The following is a 26,068-nucleotide window of genomic DNA, read 5'->3' as shown; positions in this document are numbered from 1 at the left end:
TATTGTCATTTTTATAAATGACCTGGATGAAAGCATAGAAGGATAGGTTAGTAAATTTGCAGATTACACTAAGGTTGGTAGAGTTGTGATTAGTGATGAAGGATGTTGCAGGTTACAGAGGGACAGAGATAAGTTGCAGAGGAAATTCAGCATGTTCATAGTTTTATAGCTGCACCACAGCTTGGTATTGCAACTGCTGTAACCAAGACCACAAGAAATTACACAGTTGTGAACACAGCCCAGTCCATCATGAAAACCAGCCTTATTGAACATAGAACATTACAGCGCAGTACAGGCCCTTCGGCCCTCGATGTTGCGCCGACCTGTCATACCAATCTGAAGCCCATCTAACCTACACTATTCCATGTACGTCCATATGCTTGTCCAATGACGACTTAAACGTACTTAAAGTTGGCGAATCTACTACCGTTGCAGGCAAAACATTCCATATCCTTACTACTTTCTGAGTAAGTTTCCTCCCACAGTCCAAAGATGTTCTTTCCATTGACTCAGTCATTACTTCCTGCTTTACTTCCTGGGAAAGCAGCCAACATGATCTAAGACTCTTTCCAACTTGGTTACACTCTCTTCAGTCCTCTTCCATTGGGCAACAGATACAAAAGGTTGAACAGACTTAAGAACAGTTTCTTCCCTGCTGTTGTCAGATTTATGAGCAGATCACAAATATATTAGAGTTGATCTTTCTCTGTAGCTGTAACACTATATTCTTCATTCTATTCTATTATCCTGACCTACCTATGTAAGGTATGATTTGTCTGGTTAGCATGCAAAACAATACTTTATACTGTATCTTGGTATATGTGGCAATAATAAACCAATTCAAAGATAGAATCCTTAAAGGTACCACTTCACCTGTGCATACTTGTTTTAAAAAATTCTCAAGGTCAAGGACCAGGCTCGCAGGAAAGTAGTCTGACACAGAACAAACAGCCAAGAGGCGAGTCTGCTAGAATATAAGTGTTTTATTCCCCGCAGTGTCCCCACAACCAGTCTCGTACTTACAACGGGTCTGGCTTATACTCACTCTACATGTTACCAAAACTGGGAGCCGTCAGTTCTCGTAGAGCGGTTGCCAACAACCCACGCTCGGCGGTTAAACGTAACCCCGGAGCAGACTCTACCGAACTGGAGACTTCTCCAGCTGATATACCCTTTTCCAGATATAAACATTCATGTGAACAGCAGAGCAAGGCTAAAAAACACATTCCATTCTGGTTACATACAGATAAGAAGATTCACACGGGAAGGTGTATAACAAGATTCACACGGGACTAAGCGACACCTTCCATTTTCGGTTAGATTCACACATGTATTGGGACACAATTTTAACCCTTTCACCACATTCCACTGCTTGGCCCAATACATGTGTTGCATAATGATTCACACATGTATTGGGACATAATTTTACACCACATTCCACTGCTTGACCCAATACATGTGTTACATTATGCCCATATGTATTCTTTCTAACAAGCGCCTACGTACACGCCAAATATACAAGCAAGTCAGGACATTACAGCATGTTAAAATCACCAGGACCGCTACCAGGATCGACAAGGGTGGGAACAGGAATGTCCCCGCAGTGGAGGACATACCACTCAATATGTCCCACCAATGATGAGCTGACTCCACGTCCACTACACGGGCAGCATGTACTACCTCCTGTCCATGTATAAAGGTAGACACCGTAACCTTGGTGACATTGGTTTGATGCTTTCGTAATATCTGCTTAAGCTCCTCGGATCGGTCCAATGCCCGCTTAAACCGATCCAGGGAAATGTTCCAGGGATTCCTCAGCACTTTCCACTGCACCTTGGTAAAGTGGCGAGCACTGCTATAAGTGGTCAACAAATAGGTGTGATTCTGCCAGTGCCACTGATAGACATTTGAGAGGCATCCCGAGAACGGTGCTGAGGGAAGCATAGGATGTGGATTATTGGTAGCCACACAGAGCGTGTGTGGCCCAATCTGCCACATCATGTCCCTTGGAGTCTCAACAGTCCATTCGCACAGGGCCGTTCCCTTAGTCAAGCAAGGGTCCCGATACCTGTCCATCAGTAGGCAAGTTTTCCCCTGATCAGTCTGTTCACAAGCGGACAGATCATAGGTAATATTGGTATCTGGGCTAAACCACTGTCCCCTTGTCTTCAGAAAATAATATCCAGAAGATGTAATCACTGGTAATACATAATATCGACAGACCGTAACAGTGTGGGTTACATTCATGGTAACAAAGTATCCGTTACACATAGTTGCGTTACACCATGTTCGCTCTGGATGGGTTATCATCCACAATTTCTCAGATACATTCCATAGTCCCCTCCACGCCTGTACATTGGGGGATGTTACCACACGCAAAAAGCGTTCTTTCTGTATTTGAGCATGCAACATTTGAATATGACAGGCAGTCCAATTTAACTGAGCCGTAATGTTCTCAAACAGTTCCTGAGTGGCGCCCCAGACATCCAGTTCCCCTTGCAGAGATCGTATCATTATTTCAGCTGTCTCTCCTTGAGTCATCATTACGGATGGCATCCACCTTCCAATAGTATGTAGTCCTTGTGAGGTGGCCTGTCCCGTGTTAGATAATTTAGTACGGGTTACCTCAGAGTCAATGGCATTCGAGATACCCATAACAGTTCCTGCGTCTCCCAGCAGGGTGTCGTACCACGCTCGTCGCCGCCTCTTGGTATGACACTCGGGTATGAGGGGCAACTGTACCCGCCAATGAACATCAGTGTGCAGTACCGCCCGGGCCATCTGTTGACAAGTTGACATAATAGGGGCCAACTGTGTTCGATGCGACCGCACGCCCCCCGTGGCACCCCTCTTCGGTGCTGGCCCGCCCCGCGTGGGGTTTAATAACGCCTCAGACGGGGCGTTCGTCGAGGGCAGTACCATTATTAACCACATGAATCGATGACAATTCCGAATATCGGTGGCATTGCGCAGCCACAGATCTTCCCCCCGAGCTGTGACGCTCCAATGAGTCCCCGTTGTCCCGCATGTCTGGGTGCGTCGGTCCCACAAACACGTCTTGACTTGGGCATTTACCACCAGGGTGCAATTAGGCGGTATGAACGATATGTCATATTTTTCCCCATCCCGGCGCATGTAGCACTGTGCACATGTGTACAATTGACAGTCGCTGGTGAGAGTCAGAACAACGCACTGCTGACCGGGTTCACATGTAAAGTCGTCCTGCGTCCGTCGCTGGCTACTGGCCTCCCACCGCACCTCATGGCGGGCGACCGGTACCAGCGTCCAGGCCGTGATACCGATGCCCTGGAGTGGCCATCCGATCGCGAACATCGCCAATAGGAGTCGCAATCCCCATGACCACCCCATGTTCAAGGCGGAGGGTCAGCCTGCGGGTGCATAGCAATTACAACATTATTTAGGTCTCACGTAAGTAGCACTGGTTCGCCGGGACGTTTGCCCAGGTCGGGTCTCCGGGGTACATAATGGTGACCAGACTGTCCTTCCCCTGTGCTATGATTTCGGCCGGCCTGGGGGGGCCGGTCGTCTGGCGCACCCATACCTTGGCCCCCTTAGTGTCAGTAGACCCAAATCCCCCCCGTCCCACGCTCAGTAACCGTAACAGGAGCTCCCATCTCTTCCACCGTCGTAAGGTTACATGGCTTAATGACCAATTGCGCTATTCTGTCCCCCTTCTGTATCACGTAAGGTTCAGCGGTGATGTTGACCAGGATCACCCCCAACTCCCCTTGGTAGTCTGCGTCAATTACGCCTGCCATCACATCAATCCCCTCTAGTGACAGTCCCGACCGCGGGAGGATATGCCCATAGGTTCCAGGGGGACAAATCAACCCTAACCCGGTCTTAATCACCGTAGGTTTCTGTTGGATCAAAGTCTGGGCAGTTAGTGCTCGTAGGTCCAGTCCAGCCGAAGCCGGCGTGGCCCTTACGGGAATATCAGCTTCCTCAGCGAACTTCCACATTTTAATAGGCTGAGTCTTTGGGGTATCACATACTCGTATCATCCTATTCAAGGGTGTTACCCCATTTCCTAATGGGCGGTTATTAATTTGTTTCACCACCCGAATTAGTTGCTTCCTCCAACCCGTTAAGTCATTGCAACCTCCTGCTTTTCGTAGTGAGGACTTCAGAAGCCCATTCATTCGTTCTATAAGTCCCGCAGCTTGTGGGTGATAGGGTACATGATAAACCCATTCCACGTGGTTATCGTGACACCACTGCTTTACCGCCCTTCCTGTGAAATGGGAGCCATTGTCACTCTGGACCTGTATGGGCAATCCATAAAATTGTTCAATCAAATCTAAACATCGCAAGGTAGCCTGTTGATTGTTGTGACGACAGGGATGGGCTACCAAAACCCCAGACATAGTGTCCACAGCTGTACATATGTGGTTACATCCTTGTGAGGAGGGTAAGGGACCCACAAAGTCCATTTGCCAGCTCTGTCCCGGACCATCCCCCCGATGGATATGTCCCATCATGTGTTGGGGCACTCCCTGCCGCTGATGTTGACACTGCTCACACTGGTTTACTGCAGTCTTAACATCATCTACCATAAGATCTATTCCTCGGTCTCGAGCCCAGTGCAAGGTTCCTTGCACTCCCCAGTGCCCAGCCTTAAGGTGTGCCCATCTAGCTAGGTCCACTGAGGTGCCCCTTTGCACCATCATGGTTTGGACGATACCATCCACATATCGGTTATGTAGAGCTTCCACATCATTTCGAGAGGTATGGGCATCTACGTGGGTGATGTATATGACCAGGTATTGAGCTTTCTCCCATATATCCTCCCATAACTGTTTACCCCACACTTCCCTATTCTGGATCATCCACTGATTGGCCTGCCAAGTTGGCATCCATTGTGTCATGCCGTTAACCACTGACCACGAGTCAGAGAACAAACAAACTCCCATGACCCCTGCTTGCATGACTACCATATGCACTGCCTTTAATTCTGCCCACTGACTACTTTTTCCCTCCCCTAATTCTTCTAGGGTAGTGCCTTGTTTTGGGTTAAAGGCGGCAGCTTTCCATCTACGCTGTCCCGCTTTCCATTGGGCTGACCCATCTACGAACCAAGCCGTGGCTTGTTCATCCGGGGTCAGTTCATCATACCGTTTTCCCATCTTAACGGGTGATTCCTTGTATTCAATCACCTCAAACCGCTTTTCCCCTTCCTCAGGGGCCTCCGCCACTTGCTCATGTAGGACTGACACTCCTTTCTGTCCAGTCCGCACTCTCTCCGACACATACCATTTCCATTTAATGATACTGCTCTCTTTGGCAGTTCCTATTCGGTGGGTAGTGGGGTCACTAAGTACCCACGGAAGAATAGGGATAGCTGTTCTCATGATCACTTCATGTCCAATGGTCAGGGCTTCGGTTTCCACCAAGCCCCAGTAGCATGCTAATAACTGTTTCTCAAAGGGGGTATACCGTTCCCCTGCCGGGGGTAATTTTCGGAACCAAAATCCCAGTGGCTTACGGGTTCTTTCCTGTTTTTGCCATAAGCTCCAATTGGCATAATCCCCCTGTGCTGAGACTTGCAGTTCTACAGGTCCTGACTGTATCTTTCCCAAGGATACAGCTTGCTGTATCGCTTGCTTGGCCATTTCAAATGCAGTTTGATGGACCTCCGTCCATTCGAACGCTGCCTTTTTCCTCGTAACTCGATACAAAGGTTTTAAAATTTGTCCTAAATGGGGAATATGCTGTCTCCAGAATCCGAATAACCCAATAAATTGCTGCACGTCCTTCTGGGTGTGAGGGACGGCAAAGACCTGAATCTTATTTTTAGCATTCGCAGTGATTTCCCTTTCCCCCTTGTTCCACACGATTCCTAAGAATTTTACCGTTTGTGAGGGACCCTGGATTTTGGCTGGGTTGATCTCCCACCCATATCCTCGCATATGTTGAACCAGTTGGTCCAGCAATTCCTGAACCTGCTTCTGACTTGTCCCCTGTATCATCATATCGTCAATATAGTGCGAGATCATCACTTCGTCAGGCACTTTAAAGGCAGCCAAGTGTTCTGCAACTATCCGGTGGCAGATAGTAGGGCTATGCAGATATCCTTGGGGCAGTCGTGTGAACGTGAATTGTCTACCCTCCCAAGTGAATGCGAACTGTTCCTGCCTATCTTCGGGAATAGGAATTGTGAAGAAGGCATTAGCCAAATCAATTACTCCGTACCACACCCCTGGATGATGTTGGATTCGTCCTATAATAGTGACGGCATCCGGGACCGCTGCCGTCAAGGCCGGAGTGTGACGGTTTAGTTGCCGATAATCTACCGTCATCCGCCATGACCCATCGGCTTTATGTACGGGCCATAAGGGGTTATTCCACGCTGTGGTGCATGTCCTAAGCACTCCCGCTTCCAAATAATCCTTAATTGTGGCGGATATTTCTTTATGTCCGCCGGGAATCCTATACTGTCTAAGACTTATTACGCGATCGGCGATCGGGATGGGGAAGGGGTCCATCTTAACCTTTCCCACTAACACCGTCCTACAGCGCAAAGCCATTTTCGTGATTCCAAATTCAAACTTCCCTTGTTGGAGGTGAAGTGTTAAACCGGCCAGAATGTCCATTCCCAGGATCCATTCTCTAACCGGTGTAATGATAATTGAATAAGTTTTAATGGGCATTGTACCTATCTTTAGGGGCAATTGTACTGTTCTTCCTTCAATCAGATTACCTCCCAGCCCAACCAGCGTGACTGGGGTTCCTTTAAACTTATGGGGCGTCCCATAGATTAAGGTGGCCTCCGCCCCTGTGTCCACTAGAGCCATAACGGTTTGGACGGATTTGCGCCAATAGATAGTCAATGATACATGAGGTCGAATGTCGTCTGCTGACCATTGGCTCGTTCGTGGGCAAACCCTTGGGGCTTGGCCCGATTCCTATTGTTCCTCCCATTCATCTTCCCCAGACAGCACTGGGTAAAGACGTTTGCCTCGCCCTTCTTTGTTCTTGCCTTTCTTACTAGGTTTCCGGCCACGCCTATCCACTTTATAACACTCTCGGAGGGGAGGCCGTACCTCCTCCTCCTCCTCGTCCTCCGAGGATTCCCACCGCTGGGAAGTGGAAGTTCTACCCCTTTGAGGCTCATTAACAACCGGACCCCGTGTCTGACATTTTTGTGTTAGTAATTCCACTAGGTCTTCCATAGTGGGTCGGGACTCCGTCTCTACCCGGGACACCTTCAGTCCCTTTCGTCTGCATAAGTCTTTTAATTCCGGTGTAGGTAGGCCATCAATCTCCGATGCTGGGACCTGCGCCCGTATCAAAGCTTGCCACAAAGCACGCCGTGAGGGGCCTTGGTTACTTCCTTGATTAGGGTTTACTTTTCCCCCTGCCCGAGCCTCAGGGCGACGCCCCTCCGTGCCCCCCTGAGAAGCACGGGTTGTGGGTCCCCAATCCCCCAAACCACCCATCTCCCTCATCATACTACGGGCATCTCCTAGGGTTTCTCCCCGTCCACTCAACATTATGGTTAATAACAGTGGTTTATAATGGGGGGGGGCAGTCTTCACTAGATGGTCTCTAGTCTGTCTACTAACATTTGTGTTATCTACCTCGTCCAGCACTCCCAGCAACAGGGCATCCCGCACACACAAACGGGTTAGCCTCTGAACCCCTTCCTTAATCGTTGTCCAAGTTCCTTCCAAGGGGGGCCAATCGGACGGGAAGGGATACTGTTCGGCCACTGCCCTGGCATACATCCCAAATAGGGTCCCCATACTGCGATCTATTACCATATCCTTGGCTTGGTTGCGGTACCCCAGGTCTATGGCAGCATCCTTTGCTAATCCACCAAACTTGGGAGCATCCTGATAGTCTACCTGCACTTGTTGCCCCCCTTCCTCGAGGAGCCGAATTAGCCATAGCTCTAACGGCTCCCCAGGATTACGTCGGGTTTTCTGGGTGATAAACAGCACCTCATCGGTAGTGAAGTCTTCCGTTAATTCAGAGAATTCTGCGGGAGGCTGAGCCCGCGGTAATTCATGCATAATTGCCTCCCCTTGTTCATTCCGTATAGGGTTTCCTTTCTCATCTAACATTACCTCCCGTTGCACTGGGAGACGTCTCTGAACCTGCTTTCTCCTAACCACTGGTTTAGCTTGGAGTACGGGTGGGTCCTCTTCATACTGATCATCTAAATCTCCCCAAATGTTCCCATCCCAATGATCGATATCCCACCGATCCCCGTTATTTAACTGGGCTACAAACGCCCGTACTTGTACCGGGTCTGGGGTTCGAGGGACCTTCCTTTTCTCTTTCCGTTTCTTAGCAGACAAATACATAATAGTTCGTCCTGCTAGTTCAGTTAATGCTGTCAATTCAGCTTTTAACTTCATAATTTCCTGCCTCAACATAGAGGCATCTCCCGAACTGAGTCCCTGCTCATGTTTCAGGAGGGCTAATTCTGCTTCAGCTTTTTGGCGCTTGTCTGACTGTTGTCTACAAGCCGCCGCACAGGCCCACATCCTCCGCTGTACCCCAGGCAATGGGTTCTTCGGCAGGACTGGGATCCTCTCAAGGGTGGACAGCAGCGACCCTGGGGTTCCTACGCCCTCGGCCTCCTAGTCCTCCGGTCGCCCCCCACCATTTCTCAAACAAACTGCCACGCCATGCCACGGCCCATGCCATCCCGGGACGGTCAGGACCTCCACAGTTTGTTCCTCTGGTTTCTTAGCCTTTTTCCAAAACATTGTTCTGTATCAAAATCTTTCCTCAATTGCGATTGATCCTGCCGGCTACGCCAAAATGTTTTTAAAAATTCTCAAGGTCAAGGACCAGGCTCGCAGGAAAGTAGTCTGACACAGAACAAACAGCCAAGAGGCGAGTCTGCTAGAATATAAGTGTTTTATTCCCCGCAGTGTCCCCACAACCAGTCTCGTACTTACAACGGGTCTGGCTTATACTCACTCTACATGTTACCAAAACTGGGAGCCGTCAGTTCTCGTAGAGCGGTTGCCAACAACCCATGCTCGGCGGTTAAATGTAACCCCGGAGCAGACTCTACCGAACTGGAGACTTCTCCAGCTGATATACCCTTTTCCAGATATAAACATTCATGTGAACGGCAGAGCAAGGCTAAAAAACACATTCCATTCTGGTTACATACAGATAAGAAGATTCACACGGGAAGGTGTATAACAAGATTCACACGGGACTAAGCGACACCTTCCATTTTCGGTTAGATTCACACATGTATTGGGACACAATTTTAACCCTTTCACCACAATACTCTAAGTACAATATTTGAGGATTGCAACGCAATGTAACTTAGCTACTTCTGATGCAACCTATTCGATATTAATGATATCTTCACATTCATTCCTACCAGTTGACATACAGTAAAGGAGAGATCCAGCATCAGTCTGATCAAAGGTCCCAACCTGAAACGTCAACTTCCCTACTCCTCTGATGCTGCTTGACCTGCTGTGCTTTTTCCAGCTTCACACTGTGTCGACTCAGTATCAGTTTGTGACCCAATGAATGGGTTGTTTACTAACAACTGTTCTTTGGACTGAGATTTTCTCATGCCCTTTGTACCACTTAGATTTTCTTTCTACTCTTCAGTTTCTACTTTTATTGCATGTTGTTTGTATTTCTTCCTTAAACATGTCTATTCAATAAGCCCTTTTTCCCCACATTTTCTGCATACAATTTCACTGTACCAGTAATTACTACTGCATGACCTGTATTTCCACACTGATGGTAGTTTAGTGCTCATCTCTCAGGTGCCATTTTGTGAATTCTCATGCTTGTTCATAACTGTTAGACTTGTTTGGTTGTTAGTTCTATTGAGACTGTGCTTTCTTTAAGTCTAGCTTCCTTTCTGTCAGTAAGCTCTTCTGGATTGTTTCACATCTGAAGTCTCACACCAGTCTGTCTCTGAGATCATCACTTAAGATTATTATAGAAGGCCTACAGTGTGGAAACAGGCCACTCGGCCCAACAAGTCCACACTTGCTCTCCGAGAAGCATGCCACCTCAACTCACACCACTCCCACCCCCAACCCCAAATACCATAACCTGCATTTCCCATGGCCAATCGACTTAACCTGCACATCTTTGGACTGCGGGAGGAAACCACAGCACCCAGAGAAAACCCACGCAGACACAGGGAGAATGTGCAAACTCCACACTGACAGTCACCTGAGGGTGGAAACGAGCCCAGGTGCCTGGTGCAGTTAGGCAGCAGTGCGAACCACTAAGCCACTATGCCGTCCTAAAGCTGCCTGCCAGCTTATATCCTGCTTCTGAAAATTAGTCAGATTCATCATAAGAAATTAACAGAGCAGAACTCCCATTCCCTGACCAGGAATTGAACCCGGGCCGTGGCGGTGAAAGCACCGAATTCTTACCATTGGACTACCAATGTCTCCAGTTAAGTAGTCTCCAATTGGCAGAATTCTGCTAAATTATTTAAAATTTCTACAAACGATGACATAGATTCATCGTCATGCTGGTTGTGTTTGTGGAATCTGAACCTTTCAGTACTTACCAATGGTCATGAACAAGAACAAAGAACAATACAGCACAAGAAAAGGCCTATCGGCCCTCCAATAATGCACTGACACATTTTGCCCTTCCATACGAAAACTGTCTTCACTTAGAGGATCTGCATCCTCTATTCCTTTCCTATTCATGTATTTGTTTAGGTGCTTCTTGAATGCTGCTATTGTGTCTGCTTCCACCACCTCCTCTGGCAGCATGTTCCAGGGCAGTCAACACCCTTTGTGTTAAAACATGTCTCACATATCTCTTTAATCCTCCCTCCAGCATCTTGAACCTGTGTCCCTAGTAAGTGTCCCCACCCTGTCTATTTAACTTGGCTTCTTTAACCTCTGTACCAGCCTCAACCTTCTCTCTTGTCTCACTACTGGTAAGAGTCCCCAGCCAGACTAAACCCTCACAAGTAGCTCCAGTGAATCTCCCACCACAATATTAGTCCCCCTACAGTTCAGGTGCAACCTGTCCCTCTTGTACAGGTCACTTCTGCCCCAGAAGAAATTCTAATGATCCAAAAATCCTAATCCCTGCCCTATCTCCTCAGTTACACATTCACCTGCCCTATTGATTTATTCTTACTCTCAATGGTATAATCCAGAGATTACTAATCCTTGACATTCTGCTTTTTAGCCTCCTGCATAACTCTCTATATTCACTCTGCAGGATCTCATCACTTTTTCTACTAATGTCATTGGTACCGATGTGTATAACAACCTCTGGCTGCTCACTTGAGAATTTGCTGCAACCGCTCCAAGACCCTGGCAATAGGGAGGCAACAGTTTTTATTCTTGTTACAGGATTTCCTCTTGTGTTAAGTTCCAGGAGGCCAAAGTGATAAACAGTAAGAGCTTTATTATGAGGGTGTTTACTGTAAAGGTAGCAAGTTTCTTGCCCAAAATAGCCAGTGACATTACACCATGAATTTGTGTAGTGTGGGAGCTGGATTCGTGCAGAGCTCTTTTGGTTGCTGCATTGGAAGCTTGGGCAGGAAGTGGTATCTGGTTAAGTGATTTGTTTTATGAATGATCAGCATTGGACTCAGAGTTTCCTACTCTCCGTGTAGATTTGGGCCAAGCATTTTACTGACAAATCAAGCAAACTACAAAATGAGATGCAATACGTTACATCTTACAGGACACTGAAGGGATGAACTGAAACAATCAAGGATGCCCCTGTTATGTAAAAGAGTATTGAACAAACAGATGAAGTGATTATTCAAGATGACATCTGTGCAAAGGGAGCAGGGTCATTATCCATACAGAGATGAAAAGAGACATGCTACACAAATCATCAAGAAATCATCAGTCTGAGGATGGTAAGACAAGTGCTGCATGGGCCAACCATAGGAAATGAGATGAAGGACCACATTAGCCTGTGCGGTGCTTGTAATGAACATTAAACTAATCAAGGTATCCTAGAACTCGTGGGAAGCTAGGTTAGTGATTGCTGTGTCCCTTGCTGAGATATTTGTATCGTCGATAGTCACAGGTGAGGTGCCAGAAGACTGGAGGTTTGCTAATGTGGTGCCACAATTCAAGAAAGGTGTTAAGGAAAAGCCACAAAACTATAGACCAGTGAGCCTGACATCGGTGGTGGGCAAATTGTTGGAGGAAATCCTGAGGGACAGGATTTAAATGTATTTGGAAAGGCAAGGACTGATTAAGGATCGTCAACATTTGGCATTGTGCATAGGAAATCATGTCTCACTTAATGTGATTGAGTTTTTTGAATAACAAAGAGGATTGATGAAGGCTGAGCTGTGGATGTGACCTATATGGACTTCAGTAAGGCATTCAACAAAGTTGCTCATGGTAGACTGATTAGCAAGGTTAGACCACATGGAATGCAGGGAGAACTAGCCATTTGGATACAGAATTGGCTTGAAGGTGGAAGATAGAGGGTGTTAGTGGAGTGTTGCTTTTCAGACTGGAGGCCTGTGACCAATGGTGTGCCACAAGGTTCACTACCTTTCGCCATTTACATAAATGATTTGCATGTGAACATAGGAGGCATAGTTAGTAAGTTTGCAGAGGACATCAAAATTGGAGGTGTAGTAGACAGCGAAGAGAGTACAACCGGTTTTGATCAGATGGGCCAGTGGATCAAGGAGTGGCAGATGGAGTTTAATTTACATAAATGTGAGGTGCTGCATTTTGGAAAGGCAACTCTGGGCAGGACTTACATGCTTAATGGTAAAGTCCTAAGGAGTGTTGCTGAACAAAGAGACCTTGGAGTGCAGGTTCATAGTTCCTTAAAAGTGGTGTTGCAGGTAGATAGAATAGTGAAGAAGGCACTTGGTATGCTTTCCTTTATTGGTCAGAGCATTGGGTACAGGAGTTGGAAGGTCATGTTGCAATTATACAGGACATTAATTAGGCCACTTTTGGAATGCTGCGTGCTATTCTGATCTCCTTCTTATAGGAAGGATCGTGTGAAACTTTAAAGGGTTCAGAAAAGATTTACAAGGAGGCTGCCAGGATTGGAGCATCTGAGCTCTTGGGAGAGACTGAATAGGCTGGGGCTGTTTTCCTGGGAGCATCGGAGGCTGAGGGCTGACCTTATAGAGGTTTATAAAATAAAGAGCATAGATAGGGTATATAGATAAGGTATTTTCCATGGGGTGTGGGAGCCAGAACTAGAGGCCGTAGGTTTCGGGTGAGATGGGAAAGATTTAAAAGGGACCTAAGGATCAACGTTTTCATGCAGAGGGTAATGCATGCATGGAATGAGCTGCCAGGTAAAGGCTGGTACAATTACAAGACTTAAAAGGCATCTGGATGGATATATGAATAGGAAGGGTTTACAGGGATAAGGGCCAAGTGCTGGCAAATGTAACTAGATTAATTTAGGATATGTGGTCGGTGTGGATGAATTGGATTGAAGGGTCTGTTTCCATGCTGAGTCTCTATGACTCTATGTGATTGGACTCTTAAAGTGACTTGCTATAGTGCTCAATATAGCAAGTTGCTGCTCAAAAGCTATTTTCAGCTATTACAAGGGGGCATAGCTTTAAATTAAGGGGGGGTAGGTATAGGACAGATGTTAGGGGTAGGTTCTTTACTCAGCGAGTCGTGAGTTCATGGAATGCCCTGCCAGTAGCAGTGGTGGACTCTCCCTCATTATGGGCATTTAAGCGGGCATTGGATAGGCATATGGAGGATAGTGGGCTAGTGTAGGTTAGGTGGGCTTGGATCGGCGCAACATCGAGGGCCGAAGGGCCTGTACTGCGCTGTATTCTTCTATGTTCTATGTTCTAAGCCTGCAAAATGTCTGTGGGAGCTGTCTGTAAAGTTAGTAACATAATTTCACCGGTGATTGCCAGATTGAAGAATTATGTTCAAAATTAGTAAACTTTTTTTTTAGAAAAAGTGGTTCATGACAAGAGAATCAAACCCACCTATTAAAATGCCTTTTAATATTTCAACTACTTGTTTCTTTTTTAAGATCTTGGCCTATTTCAAAATCCAAACTTCAGTTAAGTATTCATCATCATGATGCTTGAGAACAGCTCGAGAACAGCACATGTAAATTTGCATAACTTACAAACATATAATCTGTATGTCAAAGTTCAGGGGTTAACAGTGATCCCAAGGAGTCTTTACCCTTCAAACACAGATACATTGTGAAATGAAATCTTCATTAGGCCTTTTAGTGAGATTTCTGAAATTTGTGTTAAACTTTAAAGAACTTTATAGATTCTAATTATTGTTGTATATGTGATAAATCTTTCTTGTGAACATTCTCTGAAAGTCAACAATCTGTAAAAATTGGAAAATCATTAAGTTCACAGCACATTCAATTCATACTTAGGATAAACTCTTTGCCAATTTGTAATCCAGTTGAGCAAAAAAACTGGTTCTTGCAGAAATACTAATGTGACCACAATTGTAATGGACAGACAGTATGAATGTCATTCAGGTGTCTGAAAAATTGTCAAATGATGCTAAAGTCCACAAAGTGACCTCAAAGGGCCAATAACTTTAATGTCAAATCAGGAATGCTTGCCACTGTTGACACCCAGGATACAACAGCTCAATTCCAGACAGGACAGTTCCCAAAATACCTTTTAAATTCCAAGAAAATTGAAAGGATGTGCTTTGTGAATTGCATGGGAAACTATAAGTGTTAGAAAGGAAAAATCAAACTCTGGGATGAGGACGTGGTAGACATTAGTATTGAATAAGACAAGTTTGAAATGTGATCAGGGGAACGTGGAAGAACTCAAAATGTCCAGAGATAAAATCTGGCAATAGGTTATGCTTCAGCTATACAGAATATTAGGGTGATCACATCTCAAATCCTCTGTGCAGTTTTGGTCTTTTTATTTGAGGAAGAATGTGAATGCATTGGTGATGGTTCAGAGGTTTACTATACTTAAAGTAGGCTTGTGTTATGTGGAAGTTTGGAGAGGCTTGGTTTGTTTTCACTGGGGCTCAGAAAAGTGAGGAGTGATTTGATTAAAGTGGATAATAGCGGAATGGTCCTATGAATCAGTCCAGAACAAGGGGCCACTTTTCCAAAATGCCCGTTTAGGACAGATATGAGAGGAATGTTTTTTTTTTCTAAGGGTTGTGTGACTTTGGAACTCTGCCTCAGGAGGTTGTGAATGTGGAATCATTAAATATTTTTAATGCAGAGCTTGATAGATTCTCATTGAACAATGTTATTAGGGTAGGCGGGAATGTTGGATTCGTAACACAAACAAATCAGTATTATCTTAGTGAACGGCTTAGAGTCATAGAGATGTACAGCATGGAAACAGACCCTGCGGTCCAACTCATCCATGCCGACCAGATATCCCAACTCAATCTAGTCGCACCTGCCAGCACCCGGCCCATATCCCTCCAAACCCTTCCTATTTATATACCTATCCAAATGCCTCTTAAATGTTGCAATCGTACCAGCCTCCACCACTTCCTCTTGCAATTCATTCCACACATGTACCACCCTCTGTGTGAAAACGTTGCCCCTTAGATCCCTTTTATATCTTTCCGCTTTCACCCTAAATCTATGCCCTCTAGTTCTGGACTCCCTGACCCCAGGGAAAAGACTTTGTCTATTTACCCTATCCAAGCCCCTCATAATTTTGTAAACCTCTATAAGGTCACCCCTCAGCCTCCGATGCTCCAGGGAAAACAGCCCCAGCATGTTCAGCCTCTCCCAATAGCTCAAATCCTTCAATCCTGGCAACATCCTTGTAAATCTTTTCTGAACCCTTTCAAGTTTCACAACATCTTTCCAATAGGAAGGAGACCAGAATTGCACGCAATATTCCAACAGTGGCCTAACCAATGTTCTGTACAGCCGCAACACGACTTCCCCAACACCTGTACTCAATACTCTGACCAATAAATTAAAGCATACCATCACCGCCTTCACTATCCTTTCTACCTGCAACTCCACTTTCAAAGAGCTATGAACCTGCACTCTAAGGTCCCTTTGTTCAACAACATTCCCTCGGACCTTACCATTAAGTGTATAAGTCCTGCTAAGATTTGCTTTCCCAAAATGCAGCACCTCGCATATATCTGTATTAAACTTCATCTGCCACTTCTCAGCCCATTGGCCCATCTTATCAAGATCTTGTTGTAATCTGAGGTAACCTTCTTCGCTGTCCACCACACCTCCAATTTTGGTGTCATCTGCAAACTTACTAACTGTACCTCTTATGCTCGCATCCAAATCATTTATGTAAATGCCAAAAAGTAGAGAACCCAGCACCGATCCTTATGGCACTCCACTGGTCACAGGCCTCCAGTCTGAAAAACAACCCTCCACCACCACCCTCTGTCTTCTACCTTTGAGCCAGTTCTTTATCCAAATGGCTACTTCTCCATGAGATCTAACCTTGCTAACCAGTATCCCATGGGAAACCTTGTTGAATGCCTTACTGAAGTCCATATAGATTACATCTACCTCTCTGCCCTCATCAATCCTCTTTGTTACTTCTTCAAACAATTCAATCAAGTTTGTGAGATATGCTTTCCCACGCACAAAGCCATGTTGACTATCCCTAATCAGTCCTTGCCTTTCCAAATACATGTACATCCTGTCCCTCAGGATTCCCTCCAACAACTTGCCCACCACCGACGTCAGGCTCACTGGTCTGAAGTTCCCTGGCTTGTCCTTACTATCCTTCTGAAAGAGTGGCACCATGTTTTCCAAACTCCAGTCTTCCGGCACCTCACCTGTGACTATCGATGATACAAATATCTCAGCAAGAGGCCCAGCAATCACTCCTCTAGCTTCTAATTCATATGTTGTATTTATGTTCTGAATAAAACACACATATAGGGGAACACAAAAAGCATCTCAACAAACTCCTCAGAAACCAAAACCGACTTTGATTATTGGCACAAAAAAGTCATTTTGACTCAGTTGTCTGAAAACGAGAAGTTATCTTGTTTGGGTTTGCAAAATTGACTTCAAGGCAGAATTACATCTACAGCTGATGTTAAGAGCACCGTTTGGACTGTGGACTTAACTGAAACTTTAATGGAAAGCCATAAGTAAGAACCTCAGTGCTAAATTACTGTCATTCCTCTGTATCTGCGTGGGTTCCATTTCAGAGAACTACCTCGAAATGATGGAATTTATGACTGCACAGCTCATTAGAAATACATTAAAATGGTTTAAAAATCGCCAATATCTGATTTTTGTTGTTAATTGTTTTTTGGCGCAAATACACAAATCTACGATTTGTGATTTGTCAGATACAAAGGATTTACTGTATGGTGGATGCTATGGTGTTTAGCTTCTGCTAAACTTACTGTCCTTACTTGTTACATATATGGGTACTTATTTTAAGATTTTACGATGTAAACATGTAAACGAAGGCTAACTGTACAGTCTCTTTATTATACATTTTTGGTAAGAATATAAATTTTCAAATTCATTGTAAGGAAACCTTTACTATGGTGAAGTTGTTTTATTCCAGTCGGGGACGTGTGATAAATCCTTCTTTTAGTAAGCATTCTTCGAGCTGAGGGGAATTATTTGAGCCAGCAATCTGTGAAAATAGGAACACTGTAATGAAGCACATTCAGTTCCAGAGTTCATCAGTAGCAACATTCAATTTTGCCCTGCAGACCTTATTACAAGGTTTTCAATAGACAGTTTAAGGATTGATTCAAGGGAATTAGCAAAATTTTCAGCAAAGAGTTGGAGTCAAAACTCAGAAGTAGCTCAGAGGGGAGTTGAGAAAATGGAAGCCTAGAAGTATTAGTACTTCAGTACATCTGAGAATCTTGGTGAATCTAGCTGTTAGCAAAAAGCTCGAGTTGTGTAGTGAATAGGGGGGCCATGGTGGTTCAGTGGTTAGCACTGCTGCCTTACAGTGCCAGGGACCTGGGTTTGATTCCAGCCTCGGGCGACTGTCTATGTGGAGTTTGCACATTCTCCCCATGTCTGCGTGGGTTTCCTCTGGGTGCTCCGGTTTCCTCCCACAGTCCAAAGATGTGCAGGTTAGGTGAACTGCTCATGGTGCATTAGTCAGACAGAAATGGGTCTGGGTGGGTTACTCTTCGGAGGGTCGGTGTGAACTTGTTAGGCCAAATGGCCTATTTCTACACTGTGGGGAATCTAATAAGTACTGGAGTGCAGTTGCACAGTCGAAGGCATGAACCACTCAAAGGTTGCTGATTGACCATTGAGCGGTCATTGAGGAAGTCTATGATGGAAACGTGATTGAGATGGCTACTACCTAGCGCTTGTGTGGTGTGAATGAACTTGCCATTAACAACCCAAACCCAGTTGTTACTATATTTGGACGCAGACTGCTTCAGTATATGAGGAGTTGTGAACGGTGTTGAACTTCGTGCAGTCATCAGTAAACATTTCTACTTCCAGTCATAAATTGTACAGCGTGGAAACAGACCCTTCAGTCCAACTCATCCATGCTGACCAGATATCCTAAATTAATCTAGTTCCATTTGCCAGCATTTGGCCCATAGCCCTCTAAATTGTTCCTATTCATGTATCCATCCAGATGCCTTTTAAACGTTGTAATTGTACCAGCCTCTGGCACCTCAATTTGTACATGCACCAACCTGTGTGTGAAGATATTGCCCCTTAGGTCCGTTTTATATCTTTCCCTTCTCACCTTAAACCTATGCCCTCCAGTTTTTCAACTTGCCTGTCCTTGGGAAAAAGACCCCTGCTATTCATCCTATCCATGTCCCTTATGATTTTATAACTCTCTGTAAGGTCATCCCTCTGTCTCCAATGCTCCAAAGAAAATAACCCCAGCCTATTCAGTCTCTTCCTACGGCTCAAAACCTCCAACCCCAACAAAATCCTTCTGATCTTATGATCTTCACTAGTGATGCACCTGAAGATGGTTTGGCCTAGGACATGACCTGAGAATCTCCTGGGACAGAGATAATTGGCCTCCAAAAATCACAACTGTCTTCCTTTATGCTGGCTGTGACTCCAGTTACCCTAACACCATTCCCATCGACTTTAGTTTTGCTGGTGCTGGTTGATGCCAAACTCTGTCAAATGTTGCCTTGATTTCAAGGACAGGGCATGGTTAAAGGTGACTTTAGAAACAGCTTGATGAACCGTAGACCAAAAGCTAGATAGCTGAGAATTTAAAAGGGCAGTGGTATGTGATGAGGGAGAGTTTTCCTCAAAGGTCAGATACAGAAAATGAAGTTCAGAGGGGAAGGTGAATATGGATAGGCAACTTCCACAAGCAGGTCAGGGACATCAGAGATTGCTTTTAACGTAGCAAGCATAGCCACATGAGATGACAAGATCAAAAGGTTGGTGTGAATAAATGTAGGAGAGTTTGAAGGAATGGAGAACAGTAAACATAAAGACAGAATAAAAAAACTTGATATGGAGGGTTGAAATCACCAAAGTTGTCCAGCACAGCGACTTAAGGAAGAAAATAGAGAAGCCAGATCAGCAAGAAAGAAGACATAATATTTGACCAAATGGTAGACACTAAGAATTTTGAGAGGTGAAGGGTGGTGCAAAGATGAGATAATCAAAGGAGAAACTGACACAAATTTAAGGAAATGGACTAAGGCATACCTGCGACGACTTGAGCAGAGAAACTGACAGGGAAAAAACTTTGGTGATTTCAACCAAAGATAACATGAGATAGCTTTGGCAAACAGGGTTAAGGACAGTCCAAAAGGATTCTACAAATACATTTAAGGAAAAAAGGGTAACTCTGGAGAGAATGAGGCCCTTTAAGGGCTGCCTATGTGTGGAACCGTAGGAGATGGTGCACGATATCAAACGTGGTGCATGATATCAAACAAGTATTTTGCATCAGTGTTTACTGTGGAGAAGGATATGGAAGATTGAGAACGTGGGGAAATAAATAGCGACACCTTGAAAAAACACCCATATTACAAAGGTGGTGGTGCTGAACATCTTAAAATGCATAAAGGGGGATAAATCTCTGGATCCTGATGGTGTAATCTAGAAATCTGTGGGAAGCTAGGGAAGTGATTGCTGGACCCCTGGTTGAGATATTTGTATCATTGATAGACACAGGTGAAGTACTGGAAGACTGGAGGTTGACTAATATGGTACCACTTTTTAAGAAAGGTAGGAAGGAAAAGGCAGTGAACTACAGACTGGTGAGCCTGACATCAGAGGTGGGTAAGATGCTGGAGGGAATCATGAGGGACAGGATTTATATGTATTTGTAAAGGGACAGATAGATTAGAGGTAATCAAGATGTCTTTGTGCGTGGGAAATTGTGTCTCACTAACTTGAGTGAGCTTTTTGAAAAAGTAACAAAGAGGATTGATGAGAGCAAAGCTGTGGACATGATCGATATGGATTTCAGTAAGGCATTCGAAAAGGTACCTCATGGTAGACTGGTTAACAAGGTTAGGTCACAGGGAATTCAGGGAGAACCAACCATTTAGATAGGAAACAGAGGATGGTGGTAGAGAGTTGCTTTTCAAACTGGAGAATCAGTGCTGGGCCCCCTACTTTTCATCCTTTATACAAATGATTTTGATGTGAACACAGAAGGTATGATTAGTCAGTTAGCAGATGACACCAAAATTGGAGGTGCCATGGACAGCGAAGGAGTACAATGGGACCTTGATCAGATGGGCGAATAGGCCAATGAGTAGCAAATTGAGTTTAATTTAACTAAAGGTGAGCTGCTGCATTTTGGAAAGACAAATCAGGGTAGGACTTTTACAGTTAATAAGTCCTGGGGAGTGTTGCTGAACAGAAACCTTGGAACGCAGGTTCATAGTTCCTTGAAAGCGGAATCCCTGGTTGACAGGACAGTTAAGGTGGCGTTTGGTATACTTGCCTTTATTGGTCAGTGCATTGAGTGTAGGAGTTGGGGTCAAGGACATTGGTTAGACCACATTTGGAATACTGTGTGCAATTCTGGTCTCCCTGCTATAGGAAAGATGCTGTTATATTCAAAAGGGTTCAGAAAAGATTTACAAGAATGTTGCCAGGGTTTAAGCTATGGCATGGGGGGGGTCTATTTTCTCTGGAGTGTCATTGGCTGAGGGATGACCTTATAGAAGTTTACAAAATCAAGAGGGGCACAGATAATGGGAATAGTCAAGGTTTATTCCCTGAGGTAGTGGTGTCCAAAACAAGAGGGGATGGGTTTAAGGTGAGAGGGGAAAAATGTAAAAGGGACCTAAGAAGCAACCTTTTCACAGAGGCTGGTACAATCACAACATTTTAAAGGTATTTGGATGTATAGATTAGATTAGATTAGATTAGATTAGATTACTTACAGTGTGGAAACAGGCCCTTCGGCCCAACAAGTCCACACCGCCCCGCCGAAGCGCAACCCACCCATATCCCTACATTTACCCCTTACCTAACACTACGGACAATTTAGCATGGCCAATTCACCTGACCTGCACATCTTTGGACTGTGGGAGGAAACCGGAGCACCCGGAAGAAACCCACGCAGACAGGGGGAGAACGTGCAAACTCCACACAGTCAGTCGCCTGAGGAGGGTATTGAACCCGGGTCTCTGGCGCTGTGAGGCAGCAGTGCTAACCACTGTGCCACCCACATTCCTATAGGAATAGGAAGAGTTTAGAGAGCTATGGGCCAAATACTGGCAAATGGAACTAGATTAATTGAAGATATCTTGTCAGCATTGAAGAGTTGGATAGAAGAGTCTGTTTCCATTCTGTACAGCTTTGTGACTGGTGGAAGGTAAAAGCAGACTTGAAATAGTCAACAAATCTATACCCATATAATGTATCAAAATGGAACTTACAAAATTTGCCACTGAAACACTGTGTTAATTAAATATGAACAGAACTATGTCACAAATTATAACCCTATCATCACAACCCGGCTGCAATCTTTCAAGTTTTCATTTGTTAAAGCAGGGAATGTAAGTTAACCCATCCTCAATGAAGTGTTTCACTGTCAATGAATGACTTTTAAACGTGGGGATTTGGTTCAATGTGTGTCTAACAAATCACAGGAGCAGAAACTGGGATGAACGATCAGTTGATTTGGAAACGTTAGTGAGGATTCTTTTTCGGCAGGAAGTATCCCTGTAATTCTTTGCTTTTCCACCACAGCAAAGAAATCTCACTCATGAATTGTTCTGTCACACATTTTAGCTGAGCACACTGTTTGTTGGAAAGTCTCTCCCGGCCTATAGCCTACCTCGCCCAACGAAGCCGAAACCGCGCTCCGCACATGCCCAGTGGCGCGGTAGGTTGCGCATGCTCTTCGAGAGGCCGCCCTCGCGCGGAGAGCGCTTGACCCGATAGGATTGTCGCGTCACTTCCGGCGGTTTGGCACGGTGGGGGAAGGTGCTTCTGGAAAAGTTGTTGACAGGGCCGCGCTGATCACTGTCTGCTTCACCGGGCGCCCCTTCTTCTCCTTCACAGCCGGTACATGTCAGTAGCTGCAAGGGGTGGCCGTTTGGCACTTCCGGGGAAGTATGTTCATTCCGGAGCCGGGCTCGTGCGCCCTAACCCCACTCTCCTCCGCCATCCACCCCCAACACTCCCTCAACCCCTCCCCACATCGACCTCCCCACATCGACCTAACACCCCACCCCCTCCCTTCAACACCCCCCCACCCCCTCCCTTCAACACCCCCCCACCCCCTCCCTTCAACACCCCCCCACCCCCTCCCTTCAACACCCCCCCACCCCCTCCCTTCAACACCCCCCCACCCCCTCCCTTCAACACCCCCCCCACCCCCTCCCTTCAACACCCCCCCACCCCCTCCCTTCAACAACCCCCCACCCCCTCCCTTCAACACCCCCCCCACCCCCTCCCTTCAAGGCCCCCACCCCACCCCCACCCCCTCCCCACCCCCTCCCACCCCCTCCCCCCCCCTCCCCAACCCTCTCCCCCCCCCTCCCCAACCCTCTTCCCCCCCCTCCCTCCCCCTCCCCAACCCTCTCCCCCCCTCCCCCCCTCCCACTCCCCCCCTCCCTTCCCCCCCTCCCCCTCCCTTCCCCCCCCTCCCCTCCCCCCCCTCCCCCTCCCTTCCCCCCCCTCCCCCTCCCTCCCCCTCCCTTCCCCCCCTCCCTCCCCCTCCCTTCCCCCCCCTCCCTTCCCCCCCCTCCCCCCCCCCCTCCCCCTCCCTTGAAGGCCCCCTCCCCCACCCCCTCCCTCCCCCCCCCCCCCCTCCAACCCCCCCCCACCCCCTCCCTCCAACCCCCCCCACCCCCTCCCTCCAACCCCCCCCACCCCCTCCCTCCAACCCCCCCCACCCCCTCCCTCCAACCCCCCCCACCCCCTCCCTCCAACCCCCCCCACCCACCCCCCCTCCAACCCCCCCCACCCCCTCCCTCCAACCCCCCCACCCCCTCCCTCCAACCCCCCCACCCCCTCCCTCCAACCCCCCCCACCCCCTCCCTCCAACCCCCCCCACCCCCTCCCTCCAACCCCCCCCACCCCCTCCCTCCCCCTCCCTCCCTCCCTCCCTCCCTCCCCCTCCCTCCCCCTCCCTCCCCCCCCTCCCCCCCTCCCCCCCTCCCCCCCTACTCCCTCCCTCCCTCCCCCTCCCTCCCTCCCCCTCCCTCCCTCCCCCTCCCTCCCCCTCCCTCCCTCCCTCCCCCCCTCCCCCCCCCTCCCTCCCCCCCCCCCCCTCCCTCCCTCCCCCCTCTCCCTCCCCCCCCCCCCTCCCTCCCTCCCCCCCCCCCCCCTCCCCCCCCCTCCCTCCCCCCCCTCCCTCCCCCCCCCTCCCTCCCTCCCCCCTCCCTCCCCCCCCTCCCTCCCTCCCCCCCCTCCCTCCCTCCCCCCCCCCCTCCCTCCCCCCCCCCTCCCTCCCCCCCCCCCTCCCTTCCCCTCCCCCCCCCTCCCTTCCCTCCCCCCCCCTCCCTCCTCCCCCCCCTCCCTCCTCCCCTCCCCCCCCCTCCCCCCTCCCCCCCCCCCTCCCTCCTCCCCTCCCCCCCCCTCCCCCTCCCCCCCCCCTCCCTCCCCCCCCCTCCCTCCCCCCCCCTCCCCCCCCCCCCCCTCCTCCCCCCCCCTCCCCCCCCCCCCCTCCTCCCCCCCCCTCCCTCCCCCCCCCCCCTCCCCCCCCCCTCCCTCCCCCCCCCCTCCCTCCCCCCCCCTCCCTCCCCCCCCCTCCCTCCCCCCCCCTCCCTCCCCCCCCCTCCCTTCCCCCCCCCTCCCTTCCCCCCCCTCCCTTCCCCCCCCCTCTCTTCCCCCCCCCCTCTCTTTCCCCCCCCCTCTCTTTCCCCCCCCCCTCTCTTTCCCCCCCCCTCTCTTTCCCCCCCCCTCTCTTCCCCCCCCCTCTCTTCCCCCCCCCTCTCTTCTCCCCCCCCCTCTCTTCCCCCCCCCTCTCTCACCCTTCCCCCCCCTCTCTCACCCTTCCCCCCCTCTCTCACCCTTCCCCCCCCTCTCTCACCCTTCCCCCCCCTCTCTCACCCTTCCCCCCCCCCTTACCCTCCTCCCCCCCCCCCCCCTTACCCTCCTCCCCCCCCCCCCCCCCCCCCTTACCCTCCTCCCCCCCCCCCTTACCCTTCTCTCCCCCCCCCCCCACCCTTGGCCCCCCCACCCCTTCCCCCCCCCCACCCTTGGCCCCCCCCACCCCTTCCCCCCTCACCCCTTCCCCCCTCACCCCTTCCCCCCTCACCCTTCCACCCCTTCCCCCCCCCTCTCACCCTTTCCCCCCCCCCCCTCTCACCCTTTCCCCCCCCCCCCCTCACCCTTTCCCCCCCCCCCCTCACCCTTCCCCCCCCCCCCCCCTCACCCTTCCCCCCCCCCACTCACCCTTCCTCCCCCCCCCTCACCCTTATCCCCCCCCCCACCCCCTCCCTCCAACCCCCCACCCCCTCCCTCCAACCCCCCCACCCCCTCCCTCCAACCCCCCCCACCCCCTCCCTCCAACCCCCCCCACCCCTCCCTCCAACCCCCCCCCCACCCCCTCCCTCCAACCCCCCCACCCCCTCCCTCCAACCCCCCCCACCCCCTCCCTCCAACCCCCCCCACCCCCTCCCTCCAACCCCCCCCACCCCCTCCCTCCAACCCCCCCCACCCCCTCCCTCCAACCCCCCCCACCCCCTCCCTCCAACCCCCCCCACCCCCTCCCTCCAACCCCCCCCCCACCCCCTCCCTTCAACCACCCCCCCACCCCCTCCCTTCAACCACCCCCCCCACCCCCTCCTTCAACCACCCCCCCCCTCAACCCCCCCCTTCAACACCCCCCCCTTCAACACCCCCCCCTTCAACACCCCCCCTCAACTCCCCCCCCCCTCCACCCCCCCCCTCCACCCCCCCCCTCAACCCCCCCCCCCAACCCCCCCCCCCAACCCCCGCCACCCCCTCCCGTCAACCACCCCCTTCCTTCAACCACCCCCTTCCTTCAACCTCCCCCCCTCCCCCCCCCCCCCCCCTCCCCCCCCTCCCCCCCCCCCCCTCCCCCCCCCCCCCCCCTCCCCCCCCTCCCCCCTCCCCCCCCCCCCCCTCCCCCCCCCTCCCCCCCTCCCCCCCTCCCCCCCCCCCTCCCCCCCCCTCCCCCCCCCCCTCCCCTCCCTCCCCCCCCCTCCCTCCCCCCCCCCCCTCCCCCCCCCTCCCCTCCCCCCCCCCCCTCCCCCCCTCCCCCCCCCTCCCCCTCCTCCCTCCCCCTCCCCTCCCCCCCTCCCCTCCCCCCCCCTCCCCCCCCCCTCTCCCCCCCCTCCCCTCTTCCCCCCCCCCCTCCCCCCCCCTCTCCCTCCCCCCCCCTCCCCCCCCCTCCCCTCCCTCCCCCCCCCCTCCCCTCCCCCTCCCCTCCCCCCCCCTCCCCCCCCTCCCCCCCCTCCCCCCCCCCTCCCCTCCCCTCCCCCCTACCTCCCCCCCCCCCCCTCCCCCTCCCCCCTACCTCCCCCCCCCTCCCCCCCCCCCCCCTCCCCCCCCCCTCCCCCCCCCCCTCCCCCTCCCCCCCCTCCCCTCCTCCCCCCCCTCCCCCTCCCCCCCCTCCCCTCCTCCCTCCCCCCCCTCCCTCCCCCCTCCCCTCCCCTCCTCCCTCCCCCCCCTCCCCTCCTCCCCCTCCCCCCCCTCCCCCCCCCCCCCCTCTCCCCCCCCCCTCCCCCCCCCCCCTCCCCCCCCCCCC

General features: G+C 49.9%; 2 protein-coding genes across 4 annotated transcripts in view; one reads left to right on the top strand and one right to left on the bottom strand.

Annotated features, from left to right (window-relative positions):
* Nucleotides 1-163: 163 nt before the first annotated feature.
* LOC148146002 (uncharacterized) lies at nt 164-22,210 on the bottom strand. The gene is made up of 3 exons (XM_087999273.1): nt 22,184-22,210; nt 2,224-3,389; nt 164-196 (listed from the first exon to the last, which is right to left on the bottom strand). Exons 2-3 carry the CDS (start codon nt 3,367-3,369, stop codon nt 164-166), a joined length of 1,179 nt encoding a protein of 392 aa, XP_087855399.1. The 5' UTR covers nt 3,370-3,389; nt 22,184-22,210.
* Nucleotides 22,211-22,216: 6 nt separating this feature from the next.
* herc4 (HECT and RLD domain containing E3 ubiquitin protein ligase 4) overlaps nt 22,217-26,068 on the top strand; it is a 107,048-nt gene continuing 103,196 nt past the window's right edge. Inside the window, exon 1 of one of the 3 annotated variants that reach the window (XR_015760967.1) lies at nt 22,217-22,461. Coding sequence is in view for 1 of the 3 variants with exons in the window: in XM_087999122.1 (XP_087855248.1) it covers nt 22,418-22,461 (44 nt within the window). In the remaining 2 variants the exon portion in view is untranslated. The remainder of the gene's footprint in view (nt 22,462-26,068) is intronic. The other 2 variants (XM_087999123.1, XM_087999122.1) reach the window with 2 other exon arrangements.

This window comes from Chiloscyllium plagiosum, unplaced genomic scaffold, assembly GCF_037043375.1.
Source record: "Chiloscyllium plagiosum isolate Xiang-an unplaced genomic scaffold, Cpla_swu_hap1 HiC_scaffold_22, whole genome shotgun sequence".
NCBI classification, from domain to species: Eukaryota; Metazoa; Chordata; class Chondrichthyes; order Orectolobiformes; family Hemiscylliidae; genus Chiloscyllium; species Chiloscyllium plagiosum.
This window is presented reverse-complemented; position numbering and strand designations above follow the sequence as displayed.

Bases quoted from the DNA above. Each gene is read 5' to 3' on its own strand.
- LOC148146002 (XM_087999273.1), bottom strand. From the start codon at position 3,369: ATGGGGTGGTCATGGGGATTGCGACTCCTATTGGCGATGTTCGCGATC. The intron at 197-2,223 runs GTCTGTCGATAT...TCTTGGTTACAG, and splicing joins ATGTAACCCACACTGTTACG to CAGTTGCAATACCAAGCTGT.